Here is a 26,255-nt window from a genome sequence, read left to right as displayed (position 1 = left end):
TTTGTTGTTGTTTGTGGGTTGTTTTGTTTTTGTTTTATTTTGTTCTATGTTGTTTTATTTGGAAAGAAAGAAACAGGACAAGTTGAAAAAGTGAATATTCAATTGCAACTCCTGCTGGAACTGATGACAAGCAAAGGGTTTGCTCTTTGACTTCAGATGTCAGTACAAGTCATTTGCTTGCAATGAGTTTGGCAAATAGAAGTATTTATTGACCATGGAAAAGGGTTAGTTAGGAAACTCTTCAATGAAAATGCAGCAAATGATGTGCAAAGAATTAAAGAAAATAATTCCTTGTTTTAACGATAAACTTTTGTTAAGGTACATGGTTGTTTTTCAAGAAGTGTAGTGCAAGGTGTTGCATCTGGGTTGTGACAATGCCTGCTATCAATACAAGCTGGGGGACAAAAGGACAGAGCACAGTCCTGCTGAAAAAGACTTGATGGTACAGATGAATAGGAAGCTGGACATGAGTCAGCAGTGTGCCATCCATATCCTGGGCCACATCAAAAAAAGTGTGATCAGCAGGTCAAGGGAGGTGAGATCTCACCTGGAGCATCCAGATGTGGAGTCCTCACTACTGGAGAGACATAGACCTGTTGGAGTGCATCTAGCAGAGGGCCACAGAAAATGATCCGCCTACAAGAACAGGCTTAGAACTGGGACTGTTCAGCGTGGACAGGAGAATGCTCCAGGGAGACCTGAGAGCTGCCTTTCAGAGGGCTGAGAAAGGGACAGACTCTTTGACAGGGTCTTTTGTGATAGTACAAGGGGAAGTGGTTTCAAACTAAAAGAGGGGAGATTTAAACTGGATGCAAGGAAGAAGAGGTAGCTGAATCACAGGAACAGGTTGCCCAGAGAGATGGTATGAGCCCTGCCCCTGGAGACGTTCAGGGCCAGGCTGGATGGGGCTCTGAGCAAGCTGGTGTAGCTGTAGGTGTCTTTGTCTTTGCCAGGGGCATTGGACTAGATGGTCTTTAGAGAGGTCCCTCCCAACTCAAACAACCGTGTATTCTATGATATCCAGTAGCAAAACCTCACCAAAAAAAATTCAGGAGCCTTGAAACACTTGATATTTTACTTTCTGGAAGCTGCCTTCTGAGTTGAGCCAGTTATAACTACCGAAATTAACACACAGGAATCACATCAGCTGTTAGTTGTGTCACGGTGTTAATAAGACTAGTAGCTGGTACTGTACTGAACTAAAGCACAGATACTCTTGAAATACTGTAACTGCGACCTAGTTGCAAAGATGTGCTATCCCAGCCATATAGTAACTCACGTTACTCAAGGTGTAAAGTTGAAGTGTGGTGTTTCAGGTGAAATGGTTTAGCTGTTTATTAACTGCAGATTAAGCTCGTTGGCTGCTGTGTTTCATTGCTCAAGACTAGTATGAAAACCTTTTGGCTTACTGTCCAAACAAATACAGCAAGTTGTCAGTAAAGATTTAGTTCGTTGTCATTGGCACATTGATGAAAAATTTGAACTCTGCAAAGATGATGTTCTAAGAAGCACAATCCAAATTGTTATCCATAAAAAGTAGTGTCTTGTCTCAGTGGGTACTTTAGGGTTATGGATAGTGTTATTCGTGTTATTGCTGAAGCACATTCGAGATGGATTTAACATGAGAACTATAAGTCACCAGGCATATTGATGGACTCTTCTGTTATCATTCATAAAACATTTATATATGATTTGTATGATTTGTGGAAAGAGATGTTGGCTTTTAAATACGTCTTTCCCCTATGGCTTCTTTCCGAGACTTTCCTAGTTAGCTTGATTTTTATTTTATTTATGTTTTTAAATATGAACGTTTAATAGTAACTGCTGTAATAAAGTGTGTGTTCCCCAGCCCCAGTATCAGGGCTCCTGCAGGAATCTTAGCAAATACCACGTGCTTCTGTAACAGGGTAAACTTCTTTCATGTGTGGATTATTTGATTATCATGCTTTTATGTTATATGATTTAAGCTAATTCAGTTAGTTTCCAGTTGATTTTACCATCTTTCTCTGGTCAGTTTGAACCAGATGGGAGTGCTGAGGATCACGATTATTTTTTTTCATCATTCCATTACTGTTTTACTATGATTGAGCTTTCTCCTTGAAGTTGGAGAAAGAAGGTGAACTTGCTATTTTTTTTTCCTAATTTTTTCCTAAATTATTCATTATGACTGTGTGTGTGAAGATGGGAGCAGGAGTTCTAACACATTCTTGTCATTGTCTATGAAACAAATTGGTTGCTACGTTATTAGGTTATATCTCTACAGCAAGAATAAGGAGTGAGATGAGGTCAAAGTAAACCTTCACAGGAAGTTATTAGATTACAGTCCCTTGTTCTGTACAGTGCAGAGCTCCTTTAAGCCGCGGTTTTTGACCTTCTGTATCATGAGTATTTTGGCTCAGCATCAGCATGTTCCTTTTAGTTCATACCTAGTGTGATTTTTCTTGTAAGATGAGAGCACTCTTGTAAGATGAGAGCTCTGATATTAAGATCAGCACAGCTTGTGACATAATCAAGTCTTAAGTAGTAGGTGAAGTATACATCGTATGCTCTAAGTCGATGTTTTTGTTTCCTTTCAGTGGCACTTATTGGCTTCTTTAATGATATTTGTTATAGGAAGTCCAGAAATAAAAGCAAAAATGTACTAAAACCACTGCGTTGCAGAGAAGTAGTACACAGATTGGCACGTTGCAGTAAAACTTGCACGGCATCTGTTGAAAAAGTTACCCCTCCCAACTAAACGTAGGGGCTAAATAAGCATGGCTGGTAATGTGGGATGTGACCGATTACTAAACCTATCTGAACAATAAGTGTGACATCAGAAGTTGGGGAGAAAGAGATGTTATTTCAATATTCCTTAAGATTACTCAGTGGAGTGTATTCAGTGAATGCTGACAATGTGGAAACCATATTTCTTTCATTTTGCAGCTAAAGGTCCTTTTGTGAACTTGACGGGCAAAACATATAACCCTTCACTTCCTCCTTTGCTGTTGACATTTGATAAAGGCTTGTTAAAAAAAAAAAAAAAAAAAGGAAGAAAAATTGTGGAGGAAAAACATAAAAACATTAGATTACTTTGAAGAAAAACAAATAGGAAAACTGGAGTTTCTTTCCCCCAAATGCTGTTGTAGTGTCAAGTTCACTTGGTAGTTGTAACTATTATGCTGATGAAATGAATTTCAGGGACGTGTGACTTTGTGTCATGTCAATACTCTATCATCAACTGTAAGATGATATTACCTTCTGTTGCTTATCCTAATGTCTTTGACCAAAGTCTCTGCAAAATGGCTGTTAAGCTGCTTCTTCACTGATTTCAACAAATTCTTCTATGTGAGCAACCTGATGCTAGCTCTGCTGCTTCTTTGTGATGTTTGTGGGGGGACTAGGGGAAAGTAGATGGACTTCTACATGAGAATCCTTAAATGGTTTTAAGAAAAAATGCACAGATAATTGTTGCTTCAACTTGTTCTGCGGTCCAGCTTCTGAAGGTATGGAATTCCTGGTACAAATAATGACTGACTTGCAGGAAAAGTTTTGATATTTAAAAAAAAATTGGTTTTTTTTTGTTTGTTTGTTTGTTTTTTCGGTGGGCATTTAGAGAACATGACAGTCTGATATGTACATATTTATTTGGCAATCTGATATAGTTATGAGGGTTCAAAAGGTGGATTAAATGTGTGGAAAAATGCACATTTCTGAATATTTGAAATATTTGAGGAGTTCTTACCCACTGTTGCTTTTACTGATTGTAATTATTCTGTTCAACAGCAGTGAGCGGAAGAGCATCTGCAATGTCAAACACTCCTACCCACAGCATTGCAACTTCTGTCTCCCAGCCTCAGACGCCAACTCCAAGTCCTATCATTTCTCCTTCAGCCATGCTACCGATTTACCCTGCTATAGATATTGATGCCCAGGTAAGCCTTCCACTGTCACTGCAGCACACATGTGAAGCTATTTTCTTTCTGTATTCTGAATAATTCATTTATAGGGAACAGCTCTGTTGTATAATGAGACTTGATTAGCTGATTGTAGAAAGCCTGTACAACTCTCGGGAAAGTTGCAGCCCAGTTTCTTCTGCGTTCTAGCTGAACAAAAGAGAAGAGCCTTGCATCACTAAACATTTGTATTTCTCATTTCTTCAATGAGTGAATATGAGCAACAGAGTAGAAAAAAATAAATATTTTGGAGGCTGACTTCTGAAAATGAAAACTAGGCTAAAAATCTCTTGCACAATTATTTTGCACAGTTGTGCTTTGAATTGTTGGCCACTGTCCCCCTTGCCTCCTCCCAGGCCTGACAGAAGTATGAAAGTATTGCAAAAACATCTTCAAAAATGATGTATTTCAAGAGTTCTCCCTCTCAATAATGAAAAGGCATATCTGTATTGAAAATCATTTTGAAAGCAACTGCTGTTTGTTGATTTGGGGCTATTAAGCCATCAAAGGAAAGAAAAAAAAGTGTGTACTGCTTCTTTCTATTTTCTATTCTGTGTATTTCTATTTGCATAGTTCTAGACCATAGAGAAAGTAACCAAGATGATAGGGCTAAGTTACAAGCAGTGTGGAGATGAGTAAGTGTGAACTGTTGTAGACTGCAAGAGGAGATTATTGTGGACTGGGGAGAGAAATCTCTGGGAAACCAGTTCTAGTTAGTTCAGCTGCTTATGGAGATTGACTTGGTTTCTGCTGTGACTGCAGATCAAACTCTTCCCATAACCTGATGTGTCTCATTGCTAACTGGTAGACAGCAATACGTGTCAGTACTGAGTTTGGTTGCCAGCTACCCTCAATCATAATAGAGTAAAGCAAAACTAAAACTATGCTCACACAGAAATCTGCTCTTGAGGAATCTTTTTTTCAATATCTCAGCAGAGCAAACTAGAGGTAGAATTCTGTTTCTAATTTGAACATTGAAAAAAAAATGAGGTGATCAGTAAACAGGGCTTAAGTTTTGCATAGTTCTTATTTCATTATAGATGCAGTTGTGTTTGTGCTAGCGTGAACATGACAGAAGTTGTACTTGAAAAAGGAAGAATTTATATTTCTAATGATTTCTTTTTCAGACTGAGAGTAATCATGACACAGCATTGACGCTTGCTTGTGCTGGTGGCCATGAAGAGCTAGTACAAACACTGCTAGAGAGAGGAGCCAATATTGAACATAGGGACAAGAAAGGTAGGTATCTCACCATGGCAATACAGACCCACTCTTGTCTTCCACTTTAACATAGTAAATAAATGTGCAGTGAGTATAGTTTTTGTGTGAAGCTTTTAGCTTGCTTTCTTGATGATTTAACATAAGTTGCTTAATTTGAAGTTATGAATGTGGATTCTTCAAAATCATCCTTTTTCATTCTAGGATTTACTCCACTTATTTTGGCTGCTACAGCTGGCCATGTGGGTGTTGTTGAAATCTTACTTGATAATGGAGCTGATATTGAAGCCCAGTCGGAGAGAACAAAGGACACTCCCTTGTCCTTGGCTTGTTCAGGAGGGAGACAAGAGGTGATGTAAAACTATAAGTCTTCAAGAGCAGGTTGTAGGTTGTATATTGTCTTTATTTTACAGAACAGTTATAGTAACTTAATACACGGTGCTGTTTCAGATGATGTTTTAAAAAAAAAAAACAAAACACACTTAGAGATTAACATACTTGAAGCTACATATTGCAGTGTTTGATTTAAAAAAGATGTTGAATGGGCCAGAGGAATGTCAGCAGATACAAAGGAATAGCTGCGAGTGACAATTATGTGTTCTTGATTAAGGAGAGAAGACCTTCTAGCTAGCTACCTCATACAGGAAAGATGAATTTAGAGTAATCTTTTTACAAATTTGAGATATTTGTCTCTCTCAAGTAGTGTTTCTTGGGGAAATACATCCTGTTTTTTTGTTTTTTTTTGAATGGCTTTTGCAAAAGGATTGGAAAAAAACTGAGCCTTAGGCAGTTGTGAAGATACTAGGGTGTACTTTCCTGCTCCAGTTTAGTTCTGACAGCTTGTTTGTCCTGTGATTTCAAGGCAGAATGTTGTAATTGAAAAACTCTTGGCTTCAGCTGTGTATGATCAATCTAAATATGTTTTGTGCTTGGAAGCCTGAAATTGAGCCAATGAGACATTACTGTTCTGGAGATAACTCAGTGAGTTTTCATCTCAGTGTTCATTTTGACTCATTTTGGCACAAAGTTCAGTTTCCTGACAAGACTTCTGCATTAACTTGCTTGCAGAAAATAAACTTCATGTACAATATACAATGCTGGGAATTACTTGAATTGTAAATAAATCTGTAAGGAAGGCATCATGTAAAAATTACTTTTTGTTGTTAATGTGATGCAAATGTTAATTTCTCTGGCTCCTGTGAGAGACTTGTGTACAGTCTACAACAATCTGATGTTGTGTTGTAAACAGCAAATGAAAGATAAAAGCATGAAACTTCTTGGTTGCTCCTCAGCTTTGGTTTGAAGATGAGTTTTTAACTTGATAATGAACTGAATGTGACAGTGGGAAGACAAAAAGCAAGACTATTTTGTATGCTTCTTTTGAACTAAGTGTGTTTTTTTTTGTTGTTGTTGTCTTAAAAATGGCTGAAATAACCAGAAAATTGGGATAAATTTATTTGTAATGCAGTTTGGTGTAAGTCTTTTAGACATGTCAGTGAGTGGTTGTAACTGATATTAAATGACTTTCACATAGGTTTTAGGGTCATAATTTTAGTCTCAGCTTTCACAGAGGCTAAGAGTAGAGTGAAGGAAACGAACAAAATCACTGTCTTTACACTGGAAGATGTTAACAGTACGTTTAGGGTTCTGAAAGCATTGAATAGATTTGTATCAGATGGACTTGTAAGTTTGAGAGAAAACCAGATTTTATTTCCTAAAATACTGCAGGTGGTGGAGTTGCTTCTAGCTCGAGGGGCAAACAAAGAGCACAGGAATGTTTCGGATTATACACCTTTAAGCCTTGCTGCTTCTGGTGGCTATGTGAACATTATCAAGATTCTGCTAAATGCTGGGGCAGAAATCAATTCCAGGCAAGTTCCCTTTTCACTTCTTTGTGGTATTCACCCTTTTCCAAAAGGCTTTCTGGGCAACTAAATTGAACAAGTTGGCTTGTGCTTACATAATAAATACATATCTGTGTAATTGTCTTGTTTGTCATAGACTTCAGGTAGGAAGGAAAGATTTTTGACTGTGCTTTTTCAGTGCTTGCTTAACTTCCGGCTCCTTATGTATGTTTAGATAACTTCTGCCATGCGTCATTTTATATCAGTCCTCTTTGATTAAAGGTTTAAAAAGCAAAGTATTTCTTTTTTCTCCAATTGCCCTGCTAGTTTGAAATTACTTCTGGGTTAAATAATAAAAAAAAAAGTGTGCATGTTTGTTTCCTGCCAGTAATTTAATGAAAGATTTTGCTATGTGTTTTCATCTATGTAACACCTCTTGCATACATTGAGTAGTTCAAATATGCATTGCACAAGTCAAATAAAAAGTTAAAGCAGAAGTTCCTCGTAAGAGTTGCCTTTAAATTTACAGCAGTTAAAAATCTAACATGCCTACGATGCTTTGAAATAGGAATACTTGTCCAAAATTGCTGGCAAGAACTTTCTGTGGTTTCAGTTGTAGTTGCTGTGTTGCTGACTTCCATTCTTGTTAAAAACTCTATTTTCTCTGTTTTTGTTTAAGTCGCAATCACATTTCTGAGATGACTTCAACTCCTTTATTGTTTCTTCTTTCAGAACTGGTAGCAAATTGGGCATTTCTCCCTTAATGTTGGCAGCCATGAATGGCCACACTGCTGCTGTGAAGTTATTACTGGACATGGGCTCTGATATAAATGCCCAGATAGAGACCAATAGGAATACAGCACTAACTCTGGCTTGTTTCCAAGGGAGAACTGAAGTGGTTAGCCTGCTCCTTGATAGAAAAGCAAATGTGGAACATAGAGCTAAGGTAAGAAGCAAATTGCTCTCCAAAAAAGAGATGCTTGCAAGTTATGACTTGTTATCATCTGATGGTTTTATTGCCCTTCTGTACGTGTCTCTTGGAAGTTAATTGGATGACCAAGGGTGGTGTCTGCTGCAGAGCAATTTCAAGTTTCTGATACTGTCTAGAAAATGTAAAAACAGTGGTTGTACTTCAGGAGCTAGCATTTATACAGATATACGAATCTTTGAAAGAAAAGCAATTATTTTGAAGCTTTACTTGCTTTTCAAGTTAATAGATCACTGTTCTTGTAAACACCTGAAAATTAAGTATTTAACGAATTTAGAAAGTCACATTCTTGATATAGGTTGTACTTAAGGTCTGATCTCCTTGTCTAACTGCTTCTATCCATGGTGGTAACAGAGAACCAAAAGGAAGTGTAGGATTGTGGATGTCTGTCAGAAGTTCATGTGTCCCCCTTCACCTAGCCAGGCACTTTCTGGATGATGCTGTGTAGCATCTCTTCATGAAGATTAAAAACAAAAGTGTGGTGTTCTTTTTAGCAATATTTATGCTGATCGTCAACTGTATAAGGTTGACTGTGCTATTTCTAAGATGCTGTGACATCAGTAGGCAAAGAACCTTCCTGATCTCTGTGCAGCATCAGGACACCTATGCACTGCATTGTGCCTCCTTTTCTGTGCAGGTGTACATTTTCTGTCCTTTGAAATATTGGTAGTTTTTTTTACAAAACTGGTCAGGTAGGAGAGGCTGTATGGCAGAACTTGAAATCCGCTGCTGGAAGTAGAAATCAGTCCTGGTTCTTAAATGAACCCACCTCCCAGTTCTTTCACACGAATTGCTTGATTTTCCTGCGTGTTTTTCGTAGACTGGTCTCACGCCATTAATGGAAGCTGCTTCTGGTGGATATGCAGAAGTAGGCAGAGTTCTGCTGGACAAAGGTGCGGATGTAAATGCTCCTCCAGTACCTTCCTCAAGAGACACAGCTTTAACCATTGCAGCAGACAAAGGGCACTACAAATTCTGTGAACTTCTTATTAGCAGGTACTGTATTTTTGTAAGTGCGCCGCTTAAAGAAAACAATCTCTAGTCTCTGTGTTGTAATATACACTATGTGATAGGGAATGGGAAGAGTTCTGTTAGACCATTAGTAATTATGTCTTCTGTTTAGATGAGAGTGTAAGTTGAGTTTGGTGTTCTAGTACTTGCTTTTACCTGTGTGGACTGCTAGATTTTTTCCTGTGTTATGAACTTGTGAATGTTTCATGTGAAACGTTTCACGTGAAGGTGATATTTCTTGTGGTTGCATCCCTGATGCCCTCAGTTTAACTGTCAGTGTTAAGTCCATTGAAAAGCAGATGTGCACAAAGCGCAAGTCTTAATGATTTCATCCGTTTGAGATTGCTGCGTGTACTTGGTGATCATAATTGTTTCTTGAACAGTTTTTGGGTGAGTCTCTTTCCAAGTAGCGGCACTGGCTGTTGGCTTGCACTCGCAACTTCACAAGTTGTTCTCAGCAAGCTATTGAGGAATACAATGTACGAAGGGGTGGAAGTTAATGAGGTAATTAGCAATGCTTCAGACCCAACTGACAAACAGTATGAGTCAGAGTATTAAAAATACGTTTAGTCTGAGTGTAGGCTTTTCACAGCATCAGAGAATCTAAAAATATTTCTGAAACTGAAGCTCTCTGTGAATGAATGTTTTATGTAAAAATGAGTGCTGAATTAGCCTATTTTTTTTTTAAGCATTGCATGAACTTTTGCAAGACCTGTTGACATAAGTAACTAAAATCTTCTCCATTGTTTTGACTGAACGTTTGTTTTTGTAGAGGAGCTCACATTGATGTGCGTAATAAGAAGGGGAATACTCCACTGTGGCTGGCAGCAAACGGAGGGCATCTAGATGTTGTCCAATTACTAGTTCAGGCCGGAGCAGATGTTGATGCTGCTGATAACAGGAAAATAACTCCTCTTATGGCAGCCTTCCGAAAGGTAGAATGTGAAGTTTACCTTTGGTTTTGATTAATGTTGTCTCAAGCATCCATATGTAGTAGGAATAAACAATGTAACTGATAAGCTGCGTTTTTAAAGATGTGACTGACTTGTAGTACTTGGCATTGAATTTTCATTTTCAAAAATAGATGTGCATGTCACCTGCATGATGTGTTAAATTCTAATAGAAATTCTCTTTATGGTTGTTTTACTGAGTCTGATTTTCATGGATCTGAGAACAAAAAACTAATGTATTTCTATGGAGATGTGGAATATGCAACAGAAGTAGAAAAACGATTTTAAAAATGAATTGTTATGCAAGAGAGGATGAGCATTTTAAAAATCAACTTTGAGTTAGCCCAGCTTGACTTGAGATAATTGCGTGTAGTTCAAGTTCAGTAGTAATTAAAAGTTGTTTATGACTGTAAGAATATACAACTGTAAGTAGCCAAAGCCAGATGTTAGAAAACTGACAAAAGGAAAAGATAAAAGTATATGAAAATAAGACTATAAAGCCAGCATGAGAGCAGTACTTTAATTGCTTGTCTATTCCTTCTTTCAGGGTCATGTAAAAGTGGTGCGCTACCTAGTAAAAGAAGTAAACCAGTTTCCATCAGATTCGGAATGTATGAGATACATAGCAACCATTACTGATAAGGTAAGATTGTAAGAGAACGCTTCAGAAGAAACAATACTGTGACTCAACTTTAGATGTTTTAAATACTATTTTGTTGACATGCTGGATTTCAGCCAAATGATGAGTCCATTTGGAAGTTTTCAGAAAAAAAAAAATTGGAAAAAATGGGAGCACACAGCCTGTTAACTTCATAAACCTTCGTGGTACGACAATATTTCTTACTGTGCATGTCTGTTTTCAGGTGTTCTCCCTGTCATTGGTATGTATGTAATTGCCAGTGGCTGTGACCACTGGTCACTTGCATGATGAACACCCAGTGAAAGTAATTGCTGCTATGCAATTAATACAGGTCTATAATTATAATAATAGTAGAATGTTAAAATATTTCCCAGCTGTTTCAGGGAGAGAGTGGGGTGCTGTGTTGTTTTGTGAGGGCCTTTTAATTTGTGCAGTTCTTTCACCTTTCAGCCCATTTCTCCTTTAGTTTCATAAACACTTTGTCTTTACCAGGCATAGGTTATGAACTGTCTTTGTACCACTTTAAGCATGCTGAGATATTAATTATTGATTTCATGTTCTACCTGTTAATTGGACATCAGTTTGCAAAGGTGGGCATGAAAAGGAAATTTCAAGCTGCAGTGAAGGGTTGCATTGATAACAGTTAGCACTTGGGATCAAGAATGGAAGGAGAATTTCATCTGTGATGGTGCCATGTCACTTACTACTCATGACTCAAAATCAGTAAATGAAACTCTTGCAGCTTATTTGCCAATGAGAGATTAACTTGGTATAATTGTGGATGTTTTGTAATAGTATTGCACTGGAAGTAATGGAAAATGTTCTTTGTTTTCCTCCATTAAGCCTTCTTTCCAAATAAGGAAATCAGTAAATTAGTAGCATAAGCTTGAGAGTGTAGTTTCCAAATGTACACTTACTTTTTAAAATGGAATGTTGATGTGCTTTGTTATTTTAGGAGATGCTGAAGAAGTGCCACTTATGTATGGAATCAATTGTTCAAGCCAAAGATAGACAGGCTGCTGAAGCCAACAAAAATGCAAGCATTCTTTTAGAGGAATTGGACTTGGAGAAGGCAAGTTAACAGTTTGGAGTTGGGAATATTTTTTTTTTTTAAATAAGATTACAGTTTCACATTCCTTCAAGACCAGTAGATCTGTGAATGTCCATACTGTATGTGAAATCAATATAGTTGGAGCATCTAGTTGTCCAGGTTACCTTTGTACCTTCATTTCTGACTTTTACTAAGAGAAACTGGGTTAAGATACTCTGATGTGACTATATTTCCTCTCTGTAAAATCCAAAAAAGGATTTTGAAGTATTTTTTTGTTGTTGTTGTTCAGTATACAGTAGGTGAGCATTTTGCAGTCATGTTGGTATGGAATTGGAGGTCTAAATTTAAATCCCATTTCGTGTCTTAAATAAAACAAAATATGTGGATAATATTCCTTGAAACCATAGTGTTGTAGAAGAGATGTTATTTAAAAAAAAAAAAAAAGCCTAAGTAGAAGTGTAGTGTCAAATGAGTGCACGTTTTATATCCAACCTAGCTAAAAACGTGGCACATCCTAACCTTTGAAAGGGAAATGAGTGTGTTGGGGCAGTACTGCTAAGTCAAACATGGTAGTCTTAGAATCCTGAAAACATGTACTGGAAAACTCATTTAAGATGGTGCCCTCTATTTCTACATCAGCCTTCTGCTAACATGGGTAAACAATCTGTTTGGAAGAAGTAAATGTGAAAATATAGCTCAGAGAATTTAGCTGACTTTGTAAATGTGTTAGTCTAAAATGTAAGTTGTGCTTCTCAGGAAATGGAAAGGATTTGCTTTTTTTGAAATGCATGGAGCACACATTGTAATGTGTTTTAATTTTAGCTGCGGGAAGAAAGTAGGAGATTGGCTTTGGCTGCTAAAAGAGAGAAAAGAAAGGAAAAACGGAGGAAGAAAAAAGAAGAACAAAGAAGAAAATTAGAAGAAATTGAAGCAAAAAGTAAAGAGAATTTTGAACTTCAAGCTGCTCAGGAGAAAGAGAAGCTGAAAGCTGAAGGTGATTTCAGTCACTTGCCTTATTTGTGAAACGTGCCAATGAGTTTTTATTTCCAGTCTTCCTGTGGCTTTTCTTGTCAAAACTTGAGTATAGTTATCTTTGTGACCTGCTGAGCTTTTAGTGGTTTACCTTGTCTTATTATCACTTATTATCACTGCGTCTTGTTACAGCTAAGGATTGCTGACAGTAGGTTCGGTTCAGTGAGACTTCAGGTTAACTTCACCACAGGAAATGTTTTCGCATGTTTTTACTTCCAGGTCCTATAAAACTGAAAACCAGGTTTTTTTTTGCTCACAAACAGAATGATAATCTTGATCCAGTAAAAAAAAACACCTGGCAACCACAAAATTCTAAATGTGTTGTCCTGTCTATCCAAATATTGGCTGTTCTGTATCTTGTGGTGTTGAACTGCATCTTCCTTTGTATGCTAATGGTTTTCACTGACTGTTAGGTTGTACTGATAAGCTTCATATACTTGTTATTCCAGTAATTGCTTTTGTCTCTGTCTTTCCATGTCTGAATTTAGTTTCACTCTTAATGAATTTCTGCTGTGTTTATTCCAAGATCAGAATGAGATGCTAGATAAGTTAGAGTAAGCAAGGCAAGAAGCTCAATGATATGATATGTTTAGTAGTTGTACAGATACCAGCTTTGTTAGAGATTCTTCTTGATTCTTGGAGTATTTTGAAGTTGTTTGTGCAACATTTAACTTGATAAATGTTATTTGGAGCACAAAACCTTACAAGGTTTCTTGAAGTAGCTAAATTAGTACTGTTTTTTATTCTTCCACCAGATGATCCAGAGGTCCCAATGGAGCCTCCTAGTGCTACCACTACAACCACCATAGGTATATCTGCAACTTGGACAACTTTAGCAGGTTCTCATGGGAAAAGGAATAATACCATCACCACAACAAGCTCCAAAAGGAAAAACAGGAAAAACAAAGTAGCCCCTGATAATGTTCAGATCATATTTGATGACCAGCTCCCAATTTCTTATAACCAACCAGAAAAAGTAAATGGTGAATCTAAGAGCAGCAGTACTAGTGAAAGTGGTGATAGTGACAACATGAGGATTTCTAGCTGTAGCGACGAAAGCAGCAATAGCAACAGCAGCCACAAAAGTGACAATCATTCTTCCACAGCCGCTACTAACACACAGAGCAACAAAAAGCAGCCATCGGTTCTTGTTACTTGTCCAAAGGATGAGAGGAAAGCAGTTACTGGCAAATCATCCATAAAGTAAGTTGCTGTGACACCATATGCCTATTTAAAGTGGTTGTTGCACTACATTTGGGATCTACACCATTATCTGTATAGACCTATGTATTTAAATCAGTTTTTAGGAAGTGGATGAAGCCATAGTGGTGTGTGAGGAGTGTAATAAAGGCGTATAATAATTATTGAAATTTAACATGAACTAAGTGGTAGATTCTGAAGCAAGACTCATTGTCATGGATCTGAAACATAGAGAATTGTTAGGTTATTCAAAAATACAGACATTTCAATTCATGCCACCTCTTAGTGTAGTGCTTCTGAGCTTTGTGGTAGTTATTTTGCTTTGTGCTATCTTGCCCAAGGCTGCTGTGGGTTTCACTTAAAAAGTTTTGAGCTGGAGACAGTCTGGAAGTACTCTCCTGCCTTTTTAAGAGCTACAACTTTATTAGTATAATTTACAGAACTAATTAGAGAGCTTTGCTAGCTCTGGAATGCAAACCGGTTTGGATATACAAATTAGATATGCTCAAGATTTTTAACTGCTAGTGAGAAGTACTTATTCCCAGATATGGTGTACCATTTCATTCTCTGCATGGGTATTGTGAGAACGCAAGGTCTTAACATGGAGAACTTGCTGTTCACTGCACCATGCTGTTTTGATGGAAGGTATCTTGAGTAGTAGGAATTTCTTCCTTGTCAATTCCAGCTCTTGGAATACAAATACCATTTTAGCCTTCATAAGCAGTTGCTGTTTTGTAGTGGGTGATCTGCTGACACCACAGGTTAACACTTTACTGAAAGGTTTCTGGGAACCAGAGGTGCAATAATCACTTAATTTTAACTCCATGTTGTTATTAATGTGGCTTGTGCATTTTGATTTTTTTGTTTGTTTGATGTGCTAGAAGAGGAAATAGTTTGACAGGCTTCAGACTGGGTCTAGTGAAAGTCATTCTTGAGGTTTTCATTGTTAGTCTGCATTTTAATAGAAATTAATTTCTTTTAAAGGTTGTCTGAAGTGATCAGTGAAGTGACAAGTAATTCTTTGTCTACTTGCACAAAATCTGGTCCTTCCCCCCTTTCTTCTCCAAATGGAAAGCTTACCATTGCTAGCCCTAAACGTGGTCAAAAAAGGGAAGAAGGATGGAAGGAAGTTGTAAGAAGGTAAGCTAAACTTCTCCCTAATTTCTTCCTTGCCTTCTTTTTGGCTAATCTGCCCCTTACTTCTTGCCATTTGAAGCATTTCTTAGCTAGTGTTGTTCCTTTTTTTTCTATAGATCCAAGAAGGTTTCTGTTCCATCAACTGTCATTTCCAGAGTCATTGGCAGAGGAGGATGTAATATCAATGCCATACGTGAATGCACAGGAGCACACATAGACATTGACAAACAGAAGGACAAAACTGGAGATAGAATAATAACAATAAGGTAAGCTGACCATTATATTTGGTCATTCCTGTGAGGAACTTTTTTGTTGCGAAACATGCTTATCTGTTTAGACAAATCTGTTCAACATGGATGATTCCTTGACAGATGCAGATGCTGTTTCTGGACAGGGAAGACAAATAAGGTAGCAGAAACAGAGATGAACTATTTAGACAGTTCAGTTTTTAACTAGATGGCGTTCTTTGGGTTAGAGTACTCAATTTTAGATTTTAGTTTCTTAAATAGCGATCAGCAACAAAAAAAGAAAGGCAGCCTCTTTCCTCTTTTTTTTTTTGTTTTTTTTTTTGCTATCTGTTAGCATGACAGAAAGGTTGTCTGGATCCTGTTCTTGAGGGACTTCATTGTGTATAGGTGTTTAAAATTCACTTTTCTTTTCCTCTCCTTCTGTTTTTCAGGGGTGGCACGGAATCAACAAGACAGGCCACACAGTTGATTAATGCTCTGATTAAGGATCCAGATAAAGAAATTGATGAACTTATTCCAAAGAACCGCTTGAAAAGTTCATCTGCAAACTCCAAAATAGGGTCATCAACACCTGCCACCACTACAGCTGCTAACAGTTCTCTTGTGGGAATCAAAGTGACCACAGTAGCTGCTTCATCAACATCTCAAACTGCCTCTGCACTCACCGTGCCTGCAATTTCTTCAGCATCTAATCACAAAACCATTAAGAATCCAGTGAATAACGTGCGACCTGGTTTCCAAGTCTCTCTTCCATTAGCATATCCTCCTCCTCAGTTTGCACATGCTTTACTCGCTGCTCAGACTTTCCAGCAAATCCGTCCGCCTCGGTTGCCCATGACGCACTTTGGAGGTACTTTCCCACCAGCTCAGTCCACATGGGGTCCGTTTCCTGTTAGGCCATTGAGCCCTGCAAGAGCTACCAATTCGCCTAAACCTCACATGGTGCCTCGCCATAACAGTCAGAACAGCAGTGGTTCTCAGGTGAATTCAGCAAGTTCTTTGACAACTAGTCCAACAGCTACAACAAGTTCAGTGGCTTCTACTGTGCCTGGTTCTTCTGCAAACGGCAGTCCAAGTTCACCTTCAGTCAGAAGGCAGCTTTTTGTTACTGTTGTGAAGACGTCAAATGCCACGACGACCACGGTGACGACCACAGCAAGTAACACCAGCACAGCGGCTACGAATGCCACATATCCAATTTCTACTGCCAAAGAACACTACCCTGCATCTTCCCCATCATCGCCTTCTCCTCCGGCACAGCCAGCAGGCGTTTCTAGAAGCAGTCCTTCAGACTGTGCAGCAACCTCTCCAAATAAAGGTGCACCTTCATCTGATCAGGAAGTGGGTAGTCCGCCAGCAGTAGAAACGAGCAGCTCGACCAGCACTAGGCAGCCCAGTACAGGTTCTGGGAGTTCTTCTGTGCACCCTGCTCATCAGCAGCCTCCGGGAGCTCCACTGCAAGAAGCAAGACCCCCACTTCAGCAACCTCAGGTTCCTGCACCAGATCCTCGAATGGTTGTGCCTCCAAATTTAGCAGTGACAAGCTCATCTGCTCCTGTGGCAGGTCCAACAAATGCCCCAATGACCTATCCCATGTCTCAGACATCAATGGGGTCTTCTCAGCCTGCAGCTAAGATGGAAACCCCTGCCATCAGACCGCCTGTCCACGGAACTGGCAGCGTCCATAAGAATCCAGCTCCAGTGCAAAATTCTTCTGTTGCAGTCCTCAATGTTAATCATATCAAAAGACCCCCCAGCGTTCCTTCTTCAGTGCAGCTTCCTTCTACCTTAAGTACACAAAGTGCTTCTCAGAATTCAGCCCATCCAGCAAACAAGTCCATGGGTAACAATTTCAGTGCTACTTTACCATTTGGGCCCTTTAGCACATTGTTTGAAAACAATCCTACGTCTGCTCATGCCTTCTGGGGTGGTTCTGTCGTTTCATCTCAGACAACGCCAGAGTCTATGCTATCAGGAAAGTCTTCATTTTTGCCAAATTCAGAGCCTTTACATCAGTCTGATACTTCCAAAGCCCCAGGTTTTAGGCCCCCGTTACAGAGGCCAGCTCCAAGTCCCTCAGGTAAGTCTGACTTGCTATGCATGGTAATTTTCTTCTAATAATTGCTGCATGTTTTTGTGTTGAAGGCGTAACTATTTTCTACCGCAGCTTTTGTGATCAGTCATAGTAATGTCTGCCCTGAAATGAAAGCGTGCTCTAACACTATTATTCTTGTTTCTGTAAGTTTAGTAAGTTCATCCTTAAGTGACCCCTGTCAAATTCATACCTATTAGCAGCCGGTGAGCTTAATAGAAGTGAAGCTGTATTCTTTTTGCCATTCCACTGCATTGCAGTAACTGAGATAACAAAGCACTTCACAGTTGTTTTCACTTCTGTACCACAAGCTAATACCTATTCCAGTTTTTGATAACTTGCTACTTGTTCTTAGACTACAGAAAAATGTATACCCTCTTCAAAGTGTTAGGATAAAAATATCTGTGTTCTAATGTGGACTTAATGAGAGGTGTATCTTAAATACTAAATTCAGGTAAGAAAAGAAAACTAATTATGCGGACTTGCTGAATAGCGTAAAAAGATTTTTAGCCTTCAGCGCAAATAGAAGCAGAGGTTGTCACAGAACTTGTTCTGTAGCTCCCAGAAAGTACATATCAAGCAGTTCTTACCATCTGTGCTTGTTTTACTAGAATCTCTCTGTTGGCAATGCAGCTTAATTCATGCATCGAGAAATTACACAGCTAGTTTTCCAGACTCTGTAAATATCATGATGTTAAATAGTTCCTGAGGTGTGTTCTAACCACAGTTATACCATGATCTGCTCTGCGCAGTTTCTGAAGCCTGCAGATGTAGTAGGCGAAGATGGAAGTGTCTACAGTGTCAGGAAGTGTCATGATAAGAAAGTAGCCCCTCAAAGCCTAAAGAACCTGCCAGAAAAAAGAAATTGGGCCTTCATAAAGGATGGTGCAAAGGAGGCTGATACTGAACTGATACTGAACTGTTTTATTCTTCTGCCACTTAGCTAGAGGAAGTCATTCACTAGCATGACTAAAAATAATTTTGAAATAGTTTTGTAAATAAGAATAATATTCAGGTATTGCAGCAGTTGAACATTAAGCTTTCTTAATGCTGTTTGAATCTTAAAATTTTAGATTGATTTTTCCATTTCTTCTTTGAAGAGAATATTAAGGGGTAAATAATGTCTATAATCTGGATACCTCAGCTAGAAGGGGCTCTTGCAGAATTGCTGCCACTTGGTCATTTTGTCATTCTTTTGCAAGCGAAAACGTATCCCTGAGTTTGAAAAACAACACTTCAATCTTAATGTATATAAAAGATGTGTATATATACATACTCTTGTTTTCTAGCAACACAAAATGTATGTGATAAACCTTCAAATTGTCAGCATTTTTTCAGCTTTCCCCTGTATAAAATCCTGGTTTCTAAACCTACAAAATTTAAGTTGCAGTAAAATGACTAGTTATCCTTCTGATGTTGTCTGTATCGGGATATGCATTCTGTTCCTTAATTTATTCTCTTTTAAGGTATCTGTATGATAACGTGAATCATTTGTGATGTATGTGCTGCAGAATTGCTGGCTGCATATTGTTACGACTTAGAAAGCATGGAGCTTAAGAATTTCAATTATCTTGAAAATAATATGAGACAATCATGACTGGTTGGATATAAGTTTTCCTTTTTCCCTTAAATGGGAGATCTTTTTATCTGGCAATAATGGGAGTTGCTTCTGCCAATTTCTCTTTTAGGTATTGTCAGTATGGATTCACCCTATGCTCCTGTAACACCTTCATCTACACACCTGGGTAACTTTGCCTCAAACCTTTCTGGAGGTCAGATATATGCACCTGGGGCACCTCTTGGTGGAGCACCTGCAGCTGCTAATTTTAACAGACAGCATTTTTCCCCACTTAGTTTATTGCCTCCATGTTCATCAGCATCAAATGGTGAGTTCTGCTCAGCTGGAAGCAGTTGAGAAGCTATTGTATTTAAAACAAACAAACAAAAAAAAAAGGCAGCCTTGTGTTACCTGTCACTACTACCTATTAATAGCCTACCTATTTTAGGAAGGCTTTTTTAGCAGCTGTGATTTTTCTCATGCTATTGAAGTTGCTTATTCTTGTTGCCAATAGCCCTGGAATGCTAATGTATGTGATTATTTGAAGTGTAAGTAGTGTAAATCCTGTAATGATATTTTACTAAAGCCAGTTCTGCAGATAAGCTGATATTTTTGATGCTGTTAAAACAAAACTGTATAATGTGTTTCAAGGGAGGCTGCTTACGGCAAGGTCTGGTACCTTCTTCTGCCTATGCAGCAGAGTTCTTGGGCAGAAAAAAAATTCTGTTGAATGCTAACTTATTCAGGGAACAAGTTAATTGGTTTTAGTAGAGAATATAAAAACAAAAAAACCCCAACAATCAGCATCTCAAGATTAAAAACAAACAAAAAGCGAATTGCAGCTATGCTTTTGAATGTAATCCTCAAATCCTCTTTCGTTGATGTACAATAATGGTTAGTTTAAATTTTGAGCAGTCTGTTGCAGTGCATGTCTACTATCTGATAGGGCTAATGGGATAGGATAGTACTCATTTTGTGTAAGAATTGAAATGGATGATGAATGTCTCTGTGATACGTTGGTAAAACTGTTAAAATTACATTGAACTATCTGCTGTATGAACATAGCACTAATAAGCTATCCATTTGCATTTTTGATTTATACTTTGCCATTAAAGGATAGATGTGTAGTGATGGGGGTGAGGGTCTGGCTGTTATTAAATATACTTATTGCTTTTCTGTAGAATCTCCTGCTCAGTCGGTGTCTTCTGGAGTAAGAACACAGTCTCCCACCCCCTCAGCAGTGTCCTTGGGATCAGAAAAATCCAGTAATGTTTCTCAGGACAGAAAAGTTCCTGTTCCGATTGGGACTGAACGGTCTGCACGTATTAGACAAACTGGAACTTCTACTCCATCTGTTATTGGGAGCAACTTAGCTGCTCCAGTGGGACATAGTGGTATCTGGTCCTTCGAAGGTATAGGTGGCAATCAAGGTATGTAATGTAAACAGAAATCCATGCGTTTCCAGTTTACACCAATACTGTCTTTTTCTGTGCTTCCTTTGAAGCTGAAAAATGATGCAGAAGTGTGTCTCAAAGATGCTCTTTTTCTAAGGGAGTTGAGGAAGGATTTGTATTTGCTATGTAATCCATTTGCTCTGTCAAGGTCACAGTAAACGTTCTTGTTTTGAAACACCCTGGCTGTGAAGGCCTTTTACTCAGACAGACATAACAAAGGAGGTAAGACTGTGTTGTACAGGGATGAGTTGATAGGAGGATTCAATTTATTTAGGAAGAGGGGAAGACGAAAGTATGTGTTCCTTATTTTGTCCAGTCACACTGTTTTGCCTTTTACTGACATAAGTCTCTAGATTGTACTGCAGGCTCATGGAATTCAGTATTTCAGAATTTATTCAAAATTTACATTATATTGGGACAGGTTTTCTCAGCAAATAGGACTCTTAGCTGCAATTTGTGAAACTGCTTTGTGTTTTTTTTGGTTTTTTTTTTTTTTTTATGTTATTGGATTATTTTTTCCCTTCATTATGTGCACAAAAATGGATTTGCTGTGAGATCATACTGGGTTACTCAGGCCTTTATTCAGTCTCATCTTGGAAGCCTCCTAGGGTAAAAAACAAACAAACAAACTCTGAACAACCTGTTCCACTGTTTAACTGAGCAGTCAAAACATCTCTTAGGGTTTTGGTGGGGTGACAGTGAACGTTCCTCTCGTTTTTTCCCTAAGTGCATAATAGGGCTTATCCAGAGCTTTATTTCTGTAATGTTTGCCTCATCTGTGTAGTGATATGCTAGCCATCATTAAGACTTCTGGAATCGAACATTTTTACTTGCATCCTCAAATCGCAGCAGTTTCCCTTTGTCGCTTTGCTTTTGTAATATTACTGTATTTTTACTTTGTGGGGTAACTTCAGTGTTTGGTTTTCAGCTTAGAATAGAATTGACTCTTACTGAGAATTAGTTTCAGAAATATTTCTAAGGCTTTGAAAAATACTGACTTGCTGGATGTCTGAGACATGTACTAATAGTGCTAAGTTGCCTCTAATGAATCCACGTGGTTACAACATAAGCAGACGTATAGGTGGTCATTCTATGCTTTTGCTTATCATAAGAACTTCTGCCTGAGTTCACGGGGGAAAGAAATTTGTGGAAGAATGATAACAAAGTTCTGTGTTCTAAGTTGGAATGAAGTTCTGTGCAGGTGGATATGTGGGAACTATAAACTGAGCAAATGTCACTTGTATAAATGTTACAGTGTACAAATGTTAGTATTGGTAAGCATCATGAGTGGGTGTTAAGTATAATGTTGTTTCTGTGTTGGTCTGTTAGATAAAGTGGACTGGTGTCATAGTGGAATGGGGAGCCACATGATCCACAGGCCCATGTCTGATCCAGGTGTGTTTTCACACCAAGCCATGGAAAGAGACAGCACGGGAATCATAACGCCTTCTGGTACATTCCATCAGCCCGTTCCTGCAGGATACATGGACTTCCCAAAAGTTGGGGTAATGACCTTCTTGTTCTTGATATGTGCTGTACCACTTGATTTTTTTCTACATCTGTGTGTCTTGCAGATAGAGAACATGAGATACTGCTTGCTGGGCAGCTCAGCATCTGTGAGCAGTATTGCAGAAGCCTAAATCTAGCAAAATATCATATGCCCACGATGTAATAAAGATTATTCCTAAATTAAGGCTGCTTCTTAATACTTCAAGACAGAATGTCTTTTAATGTTGATTCCCCTTTTGTATGTTTAATAGGAGTAGTGTTTGTGAATACATACTGATGCTTATTTTTTTTCCTCCCTCATAAGGGTATGCCTTTCTCTGTGTATGGGAATGCAATGATTCCTCCAGTAGCCCCCATCACAGATGGTACTGGAGGCCCAATATTTAATGGGCCTCATGCTGCTGACCCATCTTGGAACTCTCTAATAAAGATGGTTTCAAATTCCACAGAAAATAACGGGCCTCAGACGGTAATGTTTTTTATTCTTATGTTTGCAGTGTTGTTCTAGCTTAAGAAACCATGTGGTGAAGATGCAAGATCCTAGCTGGTAGAAAGTTTAAAAAAAAGTCTCTCCTTTTTGCTTGTTTCTTAAGGTTTTTTTTTTGCTTATTCCTTTCTACCTCTCCCCACAGTACAGACATAAAGACAATCCGTAAACATTAGTTGTCTATCCAAAATTAATAGAAAAAACAGCATCAGTAAGTTAATGCAGTTTAAAGAAGTGTACTTGAGAATTAGGATGTTTGGTTCCAGCTGAGTCTATTCAACTGGAGTAGGCACCTGGTTAATTACTGCAGATGAGCTGCTTTGTGTTGTAGGCAAGACCTTATCATTGGTAGTTCTTACACTAAATGCCATGTTTATTCTTAATTATACACTGATTTCTGTCATACTGACAGATACATGAGCAAAATACAGCCAATTGTTGGTCCTCAAGAAGTGGCTCTACTTTGTTATACTTGAGTTTTCCTGGAGTTTGTCTTACTGGTATGTTTTGGGAAAGAACAGTTGAAGGTGACAGATTCAATTTCTCAGTGTTCTGAACTTTTATGAGGTAAAGAGGAAGGATAGCCTTTCACTCTGAAAGTTGATGTCTCATCTGAACTGCAGCAGCAAAAAACATGATGAAAATAAATCCATGTAGCTTATTGGTGACTGCTGTGTTTTCTGATGTAGTTCACTTCAGTGTGGTGGAAAATAAGCACTGCAATGTAGTTTTGATTTCTGAAATACTTTGAGTTGAAACTCTTCTTACATGGTACTAAGTTAAGCTATCTCTTTCAGGTGTGGACTGGAACTTGGACACCTCATATGAACAGTGTGCATATGAACCAACTTGGCTGAGTGGGATCAACGTGCTAGACTTGAGATTCCTTTTTCCAGAGGAAAATAAAAATGGCAGAAACAGTTTATGTGCTCCCAGATCATTCTACTGATGTGCTTGACTGAAGTGTGTAGGCTTTTTGCAGAAGAACTTACTAACTGACCTTTTTCTGTGAACATTGTGACTGCCCATTCCCCACCATCATACGTTTCAACTTAGTTAGCCTTTATTCTTTCCTTTTTTTTTTTTTTTTTTTTGACATAACTTTCTGTTGAAGCTGTTCTTTGGCTGGTTGGTTTTAGTACTGTAAACTGCTTCTGAGCAAACACAGAAATTTAGCAAAATTATGTAAACTTGATCCTGAAGTTTTAGAATGGCAAATAAATGTACAATTGTTTACATAACAAATGGCTAAGCAGAAAGTAAATTTCAATATGTCAGTATAGAGGCTCTACTTTATGTAGACTTAAATTAATGTGAGATATGTACCTTCATATTCAGAAATCTGGATGTTTCCTTCATACATTAAACTATTAATAAGCATAACTTTTCTACTTGTGTAATTTAAGTACAGTGTAAAAACTGGGCATTATCAGAGGGTTTTTTCAAATGTGTGTTGGATTTTTTTTGAGAAGGTATACATCAGTTGTAACCAGATATTAATTTTCTTACGTGGAAAGCTTTTCAGACTAAAGTGCTTGAGAAAGCGGGAGTTCGGCACATTAAGAGTTGCCCGGTAAAGAAGGTGAATGTGTCACACTGCACCGTCTGTTGAAAACTTCTCATTGGGTTCATGCAGCTAGGTCTCTTCTTCTGTTCCTTGAGTGTTCTCAGAGTTTCTGTTCCTCCAGTTCCTTCTTTTGCCTGCAAAAGTCATTTCAAGAGATACATACTCTGTATGTGTTACTTCAAGAGCAAGAATATTAACTTGCTGTTGCAGTAGAGCTTCACTGATGAAAACTGGCTCCAAGTGAAGGCTTATTTCAGAATAAGTGGCTTTGTTGTAGTATAGTGTCTTGTTCTGAACTGGATTGTTGACCAGTTAAGGTTTGTCTTGAGAAGTCCATTGAATAATTCCTTACTGTCGCCTTCTTCACTTACAGAACGAACACCAATACCAGGAAACAAATTCCTTGGGTCCTGTACGGCAAGGCAGTGATATGCAAAGCTTGAGTCAAATTCCCGTACGGTTTGTGTATGTGTGGCTTAAAGTATATTTACAAGTTGAGTGTGGTTTTGTGCCAGATGGTGTCGTCCACCATGATCTGTTACTAGTTATTCTGTGTGGGTGATGGCTGAATGGAAACTTGTTCTTTCTCTTGCTCTGCGTCACTTGAATTCAACTCCCTGGAAGAAACACCAACTTAGTTATATGGCCTGCTTCTCAGGCAGTAATTTTTGAAGTGTTTTTTTGCATTTGTTATGTTAATTGTTAGTTAGCCAGAGAGAAGAAAAATACTTTTCCAAAGAAACCTGCTGCCTTTTAAAAATTCTGCTGTTTCTGAGAAAAGAAAACCCAAGTTTTGCATGTACTGATGTCCCTATATGTGCCCTTACGTGATGTGCTAAGTAAGCAAGTTCATTTTTCCAGCTGTCTAATTACCTGACATAGTGTCTAAAGAACAGGTTGTATCAAAATGGGTACCAAACTGTAGAATTGCTATGAAAGATGATTGCAATTCCATTTTAGCACCTTATAATGAGTGAAGAATAGTGCCATTCAGGTCTTCTGTGTGACCTCAAGCCCTCTTTTAGAACCTTGTTTACTGCTTCAGTGCTAACTAGGATTCTTTGCATTCTTATTCTGAAATAATCCTTCTAACCAGTACCACTCACCACTTATTACAGCAATGTATTCCATGGGTCAAAAGAACAGAGTTTTAGGATGTGGTTTCTTAACGTGTTATTTTGTTGACTTGAAAATTCCAACTGTTGGCCGGGGAGCTCAGGCTCGATGCTACACCTGTGGCAAGGGGCTTGCTAAACAAAATTCTGGGGTCTGTGGAAGTCTGTACTAGGAGCATTTTCTTTCAGATACATTTTTTTTATATTTCAACTGTACTGCATTTTATTTGACCAATAAAAAAAGGAACATACTCTTTTGAGACCTGGCAGGTCTTTTTTTTTTTTTTTTCTTAAAGAACAAAACCACTGTTAACTAGTGGAACTGTGTAAACAGGGTTCAGGAATGAGGTAAGTTGATGGAGTTGGCTGCCCAGCGCACTTTCCAGCCGCTCGCAAGGAAGTAGGGCCAGCCCTCGCACAGCCATTTGCCCTTCCCTTGCCCGCACCCAACATGGCGCCGGCGAAGCGTCCTCTGGCGCATGCGCGAAGGCAGGAGCTGCGCGGCGGGAGCTGCGCGTGCCGCGACCGTGAGGCATGTGGCGGCTCGCGCGGTCGCTGAGGCAGAGCGGCTCGAGCTGGCAGTTGGGCGGTGCGGCCGTCGCTCGGTTGACGGTCGCCGCGGGGTCTCCGGCGCCGAGCGGGAGCCCCGGCGGTTGGTACGAGTGGCTGGCGCAGTCGGTCCCCGTGCACTGGGCGGAAGATGGGCTGGTGGCACTGCAAGCGGCCGCGGGGCTCCCGTGGTGGGCCGCCATCGTATGCGGCGGCGCCCTGCTCCGCAGCGCCGTCACCTTGCCGCTCGCCGCGCACCAGGGCCGCCTCCTGGCCAAGGTGGGTCCGCGCGCTGAGGGAACGGGGCTGCGCCGGCGGCAGCGTCTCGCTGCGTGACGGACGCTGCGCGTTTGTGCTTTTCTGTGCTCTTTCTTCGCTAGTTCCTTAGGGCTTATGGGGCGTGGATCACTGCTGCCAGAGCAAGAGTGTCATTTGGGGTTATTGAGTTGTGTATTCGTAGAGTCGCGTAATCGCAGGGTGATTTAGGTTGGAAGGACCTTAAAGCCCGCCCAGTTCCAGTCCCCTGCTGCGGCTCCGGCTGCCCCTCAGCACCTCCGGGAACGGGGCACTCGCCTCCTTTCTGGGCAGCCTGTGCCAGGACCTCGCTGTCCTCTGAGCAGAGCATTTCTTCCTGGCGTTTAACCTAATCTCCCCTCTCATATTTTAAAGC

General features: G+C 39.2%; 2 protein-coding genes across 9 annotated transcripts in view; both read left to right on the top strand.

The window, feature by feature from the left end:
- Nucleotides 1-25,298, top strand: part of ANKRD17 (ankyrin repeat domain 17) — an 83,524-nt gene extending 58,226 nt beyond the window's left edge. For 5 of the 7 annotated variants that reach the window (XM_048942686.1, XM_048942682.1, XM_048942685.1 and 2 more), the window contains 19 exons: nucleotides 3,766-3,914; nucleotides 5,063-5,174; nucleotides 5,358-5,503; nucleotides 6,882-7,024; nucleotides 7,730-7,943; nucleotides 8,806-8,981; nucleotides 9,769-9,931; nucleotides 10,494-10,589; nucleotides 11,542-11,658; nucleotides 12,460-12,631; nucleotides 13,425-13,872; nucleotides 14,854-15,009; nucleotides 15,123-15,272; nucleotides 15,686-17,334; nucleotides 19,035-19,232; nucleotides 20,086-20,334; nucleotides 21,688-21,863; nucleotides 22,172-22,336; nucleotides 23,152-25,298. In XM_048942686.1, the coding sequence (XP_048798643.1) occupies nucleotides 3,766-3,914; nucleotides 5,063-5,174; nucleotides 5,358-5,503; nucleotides 6,882-7,024; nucleotides 7,730-7,943; nucleotides 8,806-8,981; nucleotides 9,769-9,931; nucleotides 10,494-10,589; nucleotides 11,542-11,658; nucleotides 12,460-12,631; nucleotides 13,425-13,872; nucleotides 14,854-15,009; nucleotides 15,123-15,272; nucleotides 15,686-17,334; nucleotides 19,035-19,232; nucleotides 20,086-20,334; nucleotides 21,688-21,863; nucleotides 22,172-22,336; nucleotides 23,152-23,211 (4,739 nt within the window). In that variant the 3' untranslated portion in view covers nucleotides 23,212-25,298. The remainder of the gene's footprint in view (nucleotides 1-3,765; nucleotides 3,915-5,062; nucleotides 5,175-5,357; nucleotides 5,504-6,881; nucleotides 7,025-7,729; nucleotides 7,944-8,805; nucleotides 8,982-9,768; nucleotides 9,932-10,493; nucleotides 10,590-11,541; nucleotides 11,659-12,459; nucleotides 12,632-13,424; nucleotides 13,873-14,853; nucleotides 15,010-15,122; nucleotides 15,273-15,685; nucleotides 17,335-19,034; nucleotides 19,233-20,085; nucleotides 20,335-21,687; nucleotides 21,864-22,171; nucleotides 22,337-23,151) is intronic. The other 2 variants (XM_048942687.1, XM_048942683.1) reach the window with 1 other exon arrangement.
- Nucleotides 25,299-25,408: 110 nt separating this feature from the next.
- LOC125692345 (cytochrome c oxidase assembly protein COX18, mitochondrial) overlaps nucleotides 25,409-26,255 on the top strand; it is a 36,397-nt gene continuing 35,550 nt past the window's right edge. Inside the window, exon 1 of one of the 2 annotated variants that reach the window (XM_048942736.1) lies at nucleotides 25,409-25,864. In XM_048942736.1, coding sequence (XP_048798693.1) covers nucleotides 25,571-25,864 — 294 coding nt within the window. In that variant the 5' untranslated portion in view covers nucleotides 25,409-25,570. The remainder of the gene's footprint in view (nucleotides 25,865-26,255) is intronic. The other variant, XM_048942735.1, reaches the window with a different exon arrangement.

The sequence above is a fragment of the Lagopus muta genome, chromosome 4 (assembly GCF_023343835.1).
Source record: "Lagopus muta isolate bLagMut1 chromosome 4, bLagMut1 primary, whole genome shotgun sequence".
In the NCBI taxonomy this organism is placed as follows: domain Eukaryota; kingdom Metazoa; phylum Chordata; class Aves; order Galliformes; family Phasianidae; genus Lagopus; species Lagopus muta.
This window is presented reverse-complemented; position numbering and strand designations above follow the sequence as displayed.